Below are 9,488 nucleotides of genomic sequence, written 5' to 3' on the forward strand. Positions count from 1 at the left end.
CACTATTTTTAAGAATTTTTTAATATAATAAAATTTAAATTCTAAACTCGAATAACGAGAGCTAAAAATGCAAACCATCCACCAAGGCCCCACCAGTTTGGTCTCGCCGACCGTGACAACAATGACTGTTCTCATGAATTTTTCCAGCCGGTTTTAATCAGTGGTACTCAGTTCGCCGTGGGTTTCGGTTGTCTTGAACACACCCTTTTATGAGGTTTTATTGCACAAACGACACAAAGCATGTCGTTTTACTGAAACGACTACAAACTTTAGTTTAAAAGGATATGTCGTTTCTTCCCGAGCAAAGCGTCACTTCGGTTTAATCTCTCCAACAACGTCGAAAGATTCAAAACTCCCAGAAAATTGATTCTTTGTCACGCTGGAAAATGGCTTTCCTAAAGAAAACGCTGCACAATTGTTTATGATTCGATCCAGCTAAAATCCAACGAATTCAATGGCAAAATTCAAGAAACTTCTGTCAATCCCGATCCTCGCCGTGTTTCTGCTGGTGGGTTTCGTGTATTACATCACGGTTTTCATTTTTATTGAGGATTGGGTTGGGCTTAGGAGCTCCTCTGGATCTCTAAATGCTTTGATCTTCACTTTCCTCGCCTCTCTCTGCGTTTTCTCTTTCTTTGTCTGTGTTCTCACCGACCCAGGTCACGTCCCGGCTTCTTATGTCCCTGATGTTGAAGAAAGTGATGAACAAACCAACGGAAATGTAAGTTTTTTCTGCATGATTGCTTAAGTTATGATCTGGGTTTTTTGTGTTTTATTTGCTTTGTAATTGGGTTGATGAGAAAATTGAGCTAGAGAGGAGAATTTTGATGTCTTTAGTGTTATGTTTTGTTTTGGATGTTGAGGAAAGTGAAAGTATAACTATAAACTTGATTCTTGCGGGAAAGATTTATTTTGAAGAACAAAACATGTGCTTTTCTTTTCTAGTAGGTTGAGAGTTTATGCATTTATTTGGCTGCTAAGAAATTTATAATAATCATCACAACAATGGCTATTTGTCTATTTAAGGCCTAAATATGGTGTTTGAATTAAAGAAGAAGAAAAATCTGGGGCATTGGCTAAGGGTGAGGCCTTAAACAATGGCCTTAGGGGCCTCACCTTTGAGCCGGCTATGTGCTTAGTAGGTTATTAAGGAAATCTGGAAATGGAATCTAGATGTGGGGAATTTTAAAGTCAATTGCATTGCTTGTTAAAACTTAAAAGAGAGCTTGCAGACTTGATTTTTGTACTCTATCCATTCCATTCAGGTGAGATGAATCAATTGTGATTCTTTGCTAATGTAATGTAGTAGACAATATAGGTGTTATAAGAGAGATAGTGAATATGGGTTTCATTTCACAAACTTGCATCACTTATTTTACTTCACTGTAATGCAACATATACATTTTTGACCGAATTGTGTGTGTGTTTTTTGTGGTAGAAACCAAATTGTGTTTTGTAAATCATATGGAATTAAGAGTATCTAAACTATCTAAGTTTGAAAGTCTTTTTTCATGGTTTCTTTTCTTTCTGACAGAGTGTGCAATCGAAGCTTTGTGACAAGTGCTCCACATACAAGCCTCCGAGGGCTCACCATTGCCGAGTCTGTAAAAGGTGTGTTTTGAGAATGGTAGGTCAGAGGACATTCATATGCCCTATTTTTAACACGTGACTTTTTGTTTAGAGGCTTAATGAGATGTGTAATTTATGATTCTTTCTCTCTACAAAATTCAATGCAGGATCATCATTGTATGTGGGTAAATAACTGTGTTGGCTATTGGAACTACAAGGCTTTTTTTGTACTTGTCTTCTATGCAACGATCGCAAGCATCTATTCCACGGTAAGTCGGATATGCATCTTTCTGATCTTTCTTGTCAATAATATAAGATGCCTTGAGCTATAACATAAACTCATTAATATTCAGGTCATGGTTATTTCGTGTTCGTTTCAAAAGGACTGGGAGTTCAGTGGATATCTCCCGCTCAAGATTTTTTATGTGAGTTAATTATTTGTCTTTCTCACTCAACTTTTATTAATAAGGTTCACTTCTGGAATCTTTTTTTTTTTTTTCTTATCTTCTTTTTTCCTTCTTTACTGAGGTGGTTTAATTAGGCCATCTAGTTCAAGAACTTCTTCGTTTGCATTGCTATTTACTTTATTCCATATTCACGTTCGGTTGGGTTTTTTTCATTGCCATTTCTTATTTGAATTCTTGTTTTCACCATATCCTGTATACAATCATGTATATGATGAAAAGGGGAACAAGATCTTTTTCGAAGTCTTTTAAAGTGGCTAAAAGATTTCGGTTTAATATCCGTTTCAGTCTAGGGGTGGCACTAATTATCGAAGTTAAGCTTTTTTACCTACCTATTGATTCTTGTGAATGTTTGCCATTCTCTAACCGTTTTAGAGATTTTCACCCGCCATTGTTCCAGATTAAGCTTATTCACTTGCTTAGGAATCAAGATTCTAGGAGTCTGCTGAATGATTTGTTAAACACTCCACAGTTCTTGAGCTTTTGTGTTGTTTTAGTGCTTGTCCGTTAACCGAACTTAAACTTTTTAGACCTGACTTACCATTGAAATCAGTTGTCTACACATTTGTTTGTGGGCAAAGAAGTAAAAATTTTATAACTTTTAAGGTTACTTGTGGAGTAATGATGGTTTCCTTGAGCTTGACACTTGGTACTCTCTTGGGTTGGCATATCTACCTCATCAACCACAACATGACAACCATAGAGGTGGGTTATATAATAAATTAATAGCTAAGTTTCCGACATTTGACATGCCTTTCTCTGTTGTCTTCTTTTTGGTAATTATTTATACTGACAAGAAACCGTTCTTTTACCAGTACTACGAAGGAATACGGACGGCATGGCTGACTAGAAAATCCGGGCAGAACTATCGGCATCCTTTCAACGTTAGTGCTTACAGAAACATTACCTTGGTATATCACTCTCTCTCCATCCATGCTTTTGTTTGAATGTCTATTAATTCTTCATCTCACTCTATGTATTAACAATCAGACACATCCTAAATCTGCTCTTATAATTTGATATCCTAATTGTTCTTCCTCCTGATCAGGTCTTGGGTCCAAACATGCTGAAATGGCTCTGTCCAACTTCAGTGAGCCATCTGAAAGGCGGCCTCTCGTTCCCCGTTTCGCGTGACAGTTCATAGACGATTACTTCTCTCTTGGATTTCAAAATCAAGTGTATCATTCATTGCCTTCCAATCAGCAGAAGACGGCAAGAGCGGCCCGCTAAATGTTGCTACACAGCCATGGCGAAACTTCTACAGTGATGTTAGATATGATGGTGAGAAACCAGGTAGACCATTTATTCTTTTTTACCAAACCTGTAGAGGAAGTGGAGACAAATATTTTGTTACAACACTCGAATGGCAGAGGAATTATACACTCAACTTAGATCACTCGAAACCACATTTCTTGTACTATTAACATGTGTAGAAAAAGAGGAAAATTTGTATTCCATGTCAGAAAACAATTTCTTTATGTCTTTCTTAATAAACATCTTCAAATACGTTGTATTAATTTGGATTACCGGTTGTGCCCCTGCGATATTGGTGGTCATTTTCTTGAGGCAGAATATGGGTGGTAAAATTAAAAAGACGGACCCCACTTTCACCGTGAAATAATTCATTAAGTACCAAAGTTTTCAATCAAAATATTCGATACCAACCAACGTGACATCTTTTGTATTGATTGATTTGACATCTTTTGAGCCACATCAGTAATTGGAAGGTTCCTTTGATAACGGTGAAGTTATTTGTTTCTTTTACTTTATCCCGTAGAAAGACACGTTTTCAATGTATAATTAGGCGTCGTTCATTAAACCGATTTGAATTTTTAATTTTGAACTTCGTTTATTTTGTGAATTTGAGTTTTTAATTTGAGCTGAGATGTGATATTTTCTGACAGCTTTTCACTGTAGTAGAAAAAGTTAGATGTGACATTTTTTGATAGCTTTTTACTGTAGAAACTTAAAACTGAAAACGCGAATCGATGAAATGAACGAGACTTTAATTTTATTACAGTTAACAACTCTCATAAAAAGTCATATTTAATTTTTTTATTACAGTTAAAAATTATCACATAAAGTACATCTCAGCTCAAATTAAAAATTTGAATCGACAAGTTAAACGATGCATTAATTTTAATAATTTGATGACTTGTTAGAAACTGAGCTATAATAATAATAATAAAAGTTAAAAAAACAAGTGTTCACTTAAACTGATTGAATTCCAGTATCTAATAAAGATCTTACTGCGTCTGACTAATAAACTGATTGATTTTATGTGGGGATTAGGTTGATCTAAGGCCACATTTTGTCCCTGCCAAAAGAAGAGAGAACATATGCTACTGAAGGAAAATTGTTTGCTTTCCACTCATAGAGAGTAACAATGATATGCTTTTTTTTTTTCTTTGACCACTAATTATAGCAAATTCAATAAGATTATGAAAAGTAGGTGCATATAAATCTTATCAAAATCTGACGGTTAAGAAATGATTACGACTGATAGGATATATTTTCGTAGTCTATCATATATTTTTTACTTTAAAATTTAGGAAAACTATGGATAATCCAAGGTCAGGTTTGTCTGGTTTTGGACAATCGAATTTTTGTGACACTAAAATTGAATGTAGGGGTCATCATGCTTTTTTGTGAAAGCAGATTGCCACCGCAGTAATATGGGGCATAACACACAACAATCTGGCAATCTGGCCTTGTCACTGTGATATTCATGCTCCGTTTGGTAAGAGAGATGAAAAGTAGTAAAAATAAAAAAGATTAGAGTGATGTCGAATATAAAAGATAGAGAATATTATAATTATCTTTTATATTATGTAGTAGAAAAGATGAATGGATAATTAAAATGATAGATGATAATTATTTATTTAATTATTATATTATCTATTTTATAATTTGATAATAGTTTCTTTTGGATGATAAAATAGACTTTTTAGTTTAGATTTGATGGATTTGTGTGGAATCTTTCACCTCCAATCAAACATACCCAAGTGAGGTTTCTTTAATCTCGTGGCCCTTCTCACTTAAATTATCAGGTGGGGCTCACTATTTATGAAAACGGCAGATTTTGAGTGTAGTTGAATATCATTTTTGTACACAAAAATCTGCTCATTGTAGTGATTATTTCGCTTAGATTTGCCCCCTCCATCAGGTTGGTGATGTGTCATTGACAGTTGCAGTTAGGCCGGATTTTTTGTGCAGACCTACCAAATACAACCAGATAATGATTATTTTTCTAAATAAATTACATAGGTGATTGTTATGACCTGGAGGTATGAAAACACAAACAACTGGTGAAAAGGCCAGATGTTATAAAAGTGACATTGATCGCCGAAACATTTTTCAGACGCAAGAAATTACGAGTCAAATTCAGAATGATTAGACGTTTAGTTCATAGATTAGAATTATTAGATTAGAATAATTTTTGATTTATGTGTATTTTTTATGAGAGAAAATACTATAGTGAATCATAAATCATAATTCGAATCAGGATACGAATTCCCTTATTAAACGTCCCCTAAAATCGTTACTCAAGCTGTGCTGGAGTGATATGGGTTTTGAAATGAGAAATATAATAAAAAAAAAGTCCAAATTTTCAGGAAGATCAAAGTGTCAACAATTTGAAAAATATGGACGTATTTCACTAGTTATCATACATTTGATTTGAAGGAAACTAATCACGTGTTATTGACATTAAAGAACGGCACAGTGCTGCACTATAATTTGTGTTTCCATGACAATGATGCATTATCATTGTTTACATGACTTTTCTTTTCAATTACATTTAACATTTAATATCGAGGTTCTTCTGAGAAAAGTTTGGGACTGAGAGATCCCGTTGCCCATTTTAACGTCATAAAAATATTATAATATCACGACATTTAAAATATTTAAGTGTTAAATCATATAAAAAGTAAATTAAAAAATATTTTAATTTTTCTAAATTACATGGTTGATTAGACACGATTTTAGATTCTAAAACCTGAATAAGTAATCTGAATCTGAAAGCTAGTAATTTTAATAGATGCGTCCTTAAAAAAGTGACCAATTCCTCCAATTATGGAAGATTTTTTCTTTTTGTTTTGGTTTTCTATTGATAGAAATCTTTAATGAGTTCTCTGCACTTTTTTTATTTATTTTTTTTCAAATCCTGAAGTCGTATGCTTACAAAAAGGACATGAAAAGTTTACTTTTGAATACTTCGTACAGTTCTATTCAACTTGTTATTTTAGTCGCTGCAATCGAGATAATTTTATGTGAAAATTTTTTATTATAATAAAAAAATTAGATATAATTATTTTTAAAAATTTTTTATTATAATAAAATTTAAATTCTAAACTTAAATTAACGAAAAGAACGTAACCTAAAATATTGAAAGCAGCCATCGGAAACAACAGGGTACGCCAAAATTTTCCACCAAAAACGTGAAGCATGAGTAACCCGATAATATACCTGTTATATTATAAATTTATAAAACTTTTTTCATTTGGATCTTTTCCACGTCCAATCAACCAAAGCTAATTATATACGTTTTAAATTGCTCATATGACTCGTAATCTTATCAAGCACTGGATTGAACTGGATGAACTTGTCATCTTGGTTGCCACTTGCTTTGCAAGTGTGTGTGTGTGTCTATTTATATATATATATATATATATATATATCATGAATATACTGAAGATATTGTTTTAATTAATTAGTTAATTAAGCATACGTATGTTAAAATATAGAATTAACGAGAAACATTCTATCTGCTTGACTCACAAAGAATCACATCAATTAGTACGTCGTTAATATTTTATTGTAATATTGAACCAAAGGTCCCTTTACCAACCGGTACTCTAAAAAATAATTTCAGAATTGGACATAAGCAAGAACAATGCACGTTTATTTTACCGATTTGATTTAAACTTTGAATTTTGTTATAATAAAAAGTTTTAAAAAGTATTCATATCTAACATTTTTATTACAGTAAAAAATTCTCACATAAAGTCATATCTCAATTCGAATTAAAAACTTAAATCAGCGAACTAAACGAACCATAATTAAAACATTTTTTGATTAGCAGTATATGTAGAAGATTTTTTTTTTTCCTGGTAATCCGGACAAATATAGTTAATTTTAATATGAATACAACATATATGCGCAATAAACTGTTTGTTACTTTGGTAGACTTGTTATATATATATATATATATGATCACGCTATTAGGTGGACAGTCTGGCCAACATAACATGTTAATATTAATATGTAAAAGTAAAAAACATTATATAATAGTCAGTAAACGTAAAATATTGATGTTACACTTTTTTAATGTTAATATTATATGTAGTGACTGTTATATTATGTTTTTCACTTCTGCATATTACCTTGGAGGGATTATCTCAAACCCTAAAAAAATTCTGAATGATGTGCAAAATATTTGCATGTCTCTAATCCTTACATAGCATGGATGTAATATAATTTAGTAAAATATATGCATATATAGAGGATCGAGATCAGATCAGGCATTATTGACGTGGTGATAAGAATAAACCGATTTTATATCATGAAACAAAATGTGAGAAAAACATGTAATTATGTTCTTTTTGCTAATAGACAAAAACATGTAATATGGGGTACAAGATTTTCCACATAAAAACAATAATATATGTAATGCACCCAAGACACATCTTTAAAAACAATAATATATGTAATGCACCCAAGACACATCTTTGTAGGACAGCCATGAGTGAAAGGGAGAGATTGATGGCGTTGGACAGCTGGTAGGTCTAGATGCTTGCCTTTTTTTTTTTTTTTTGGTGGGTTGTTTTGTTTTTTTTTTTTTTTTTTTTTTTTTTTTTTTTTTTTTTTATAATTAGATGCATGCCTTGTTGATTCTCAATATTTATAACTTGGAGGTACAGTCCCTATAAAACAATAAAAATAATTATAATAATATGAGTATTCACAAGTTGACAACTCGAAGTCACCTTTTGAGCAAGTAAGTTCATCTAAAATAGTAGTAATTATACAATTTCTTGGGCTTTGTTCACTTTCTGAATTCAAGTTTCCAATTTAAATTGAGATGTGACATTTTTTTATAATTTTTTACTATAGCAGAAAAAATTAAATGTGACATTTTCTGAGAGCCTTTTACTGTAAAAATTTAAAATCGAAAACTTGAATCGGTGAAATGAACGAGACCTTGATTTGGCAACAAACCGAAATGGAACGATACATACGGACTAATTTTTATTGGTTAAGTTTTTATCAGTAATTATTAATTAAATATAAAAATTTAATAATGTGTTGTGATAAGAATTTAATTTTATTAATCATCATAAATTATTTTGATCAACTATCTAATTTAATATAACCGTTGAATCAATACCATACGGTTGAAACAATAATTTTCCTAAACAAATAAATATTAGAATAACTATCAAAATCAACTTATATATATATACATATATAAGGAACTTCTACAGTCTAGTTAGCTTTACAGAAATGATGTTTCTTTTCGTCGTGTAAATTACCCTATATTTGTATTTACAGTACTTTGTACAGTAGGCTAAGTTTATGCATGTATCAAATTTATACGTGTTAGGTACGGAAATATTAAGAAGTGGTAGTCAAAGTTTCAATGATGCATTTTTTTTTTATATAATTGAATTATGGATACTTCCAAAACTATTATTGTTGTACATCTAGATTGTGCATATATATCTTGTAAAGAGTGTTGTCAATAATTCTATAAAAGAGGATTTGAAATTATTCATGAATCTATAGCCCTGGCCAGTTTGTTTTCTAATTTTAATCCAGTATGCATGATGGATGAGTCAAGATCTCAAGTTCAGAGAAAAAAAAATCTTATCCACTCTGTTGTAATTAGCTGGAAAAAAAAAAAAACCATGAACAACACATGTGCATGAATTTAAAAAATACAATAAAACAATTAACATGTCCGTTCATAACGCATGTGATCATTTGCTTGTGAATACATATGAACCAAAAAAAACAATCATAGCTAGTAGATCAAGATCCACATATAGTATTCAACAAAATAATTTCGAAAAACGTTAATTTCCTTTAATGAAAAAAATATACAATTACACAAAGATATCAGTGTTGTACAAATTTTGCTTTATTTAAGCTCTACTTTTTTTTTTTTTTTTGCCATTTTGAGTAGAAGGAATAATATATATATTTTTTTTGAAACAGATAATATTTTGGAATGTACCTCTATTCGATTTTTCTAATAAAATTTGGAAATAATTCAGACAAGATGTGATGCGAAGTGGAGAACCGAAGACGAATCGGAATTTATTTGCAATAATTGAAATGGGCAGATCTCAGACCCCAAAAAGTAAAACCCGTATAATTAGCTGCTGCTGTTTTGCTGCCTTTCTAGGTGGCCATTTAATGAGATTTAGACTTCAGTTTTTAATATTTTCAGTA

General features: G+C 31.6%; 1 protein-coding gene across 1 annotated transcript; it reads left to right on the forward strand.

Moving 5' to 3' along the window:
* Positions 1 to 338: 338 nt before the first annotated feature.
* Positions 339 to 3,627, forward strand: LOC21396218 (probable protein S-acyltransferase 15). Its single transcript, XM_024175946.1, has 7 exons — positions 339 to 721; positions 1,535 to 1,627; positions 1,737 to 1,838; positions 1,923 to 1,994; positions 2,640 to 2,738; positions 2,849 to 2,944; positions 3,082 to 3,627. The coding sequence occupies exons 1-7, from the start codon at positions 455 to 457 to the stop codon at positions 3,175 to 3,177; spliced, it is 825 nt and encodes a 274-aa protein (XP_024031714.1). The 5' UTR covers positions 339 to 454; the 3' UTR covers positions 3,178 to 3,627.
* Positions 3,628 to 9,488: the final 5,861 nt, after the last annotated feature.

The sequence above is a fragment of the Morus notabilis genome, unplaced genomic scaffold (assembly GCF_000414095.1).
Source record: "Morus notabilis unplaced genomic scaffold, ASM41409v2 Scaffold48, whole genome shotgun sequence".
NCBI lineage: Eukaryota > Viridiplantae > Streptophyta > Magnoliopsida > Rosales > Moraceae > Morus > Morus notabilis.

What these genes read in the sequence shown, in the direction of transcription:
- LOC21396218 (XM_024175946.1), top strand. Translation starts at nt 455, where the DNA reads ATGGCAAAATTCAAGAAACTTCTGTCAATCCCGATCCTCGCCGTGTTT. An exon ending in ATGAACAAACCAACGGAAAT is followed by an intron (nt 722 to 1,534) that starts GTAAGTTTTTTC and finishes TCTTTCTGACAG; the next exon opens with AGTGTGCAATCGAAGCTTTG. An exon ending in ACAACATGACAACCATAGAG is followed by an intron (nt 2,739 to 2,848) that starts GTGGGTTATATA and finishes TTCTTTTACCAG; the next exon opens with TACTACGAAGGAATACGGAC.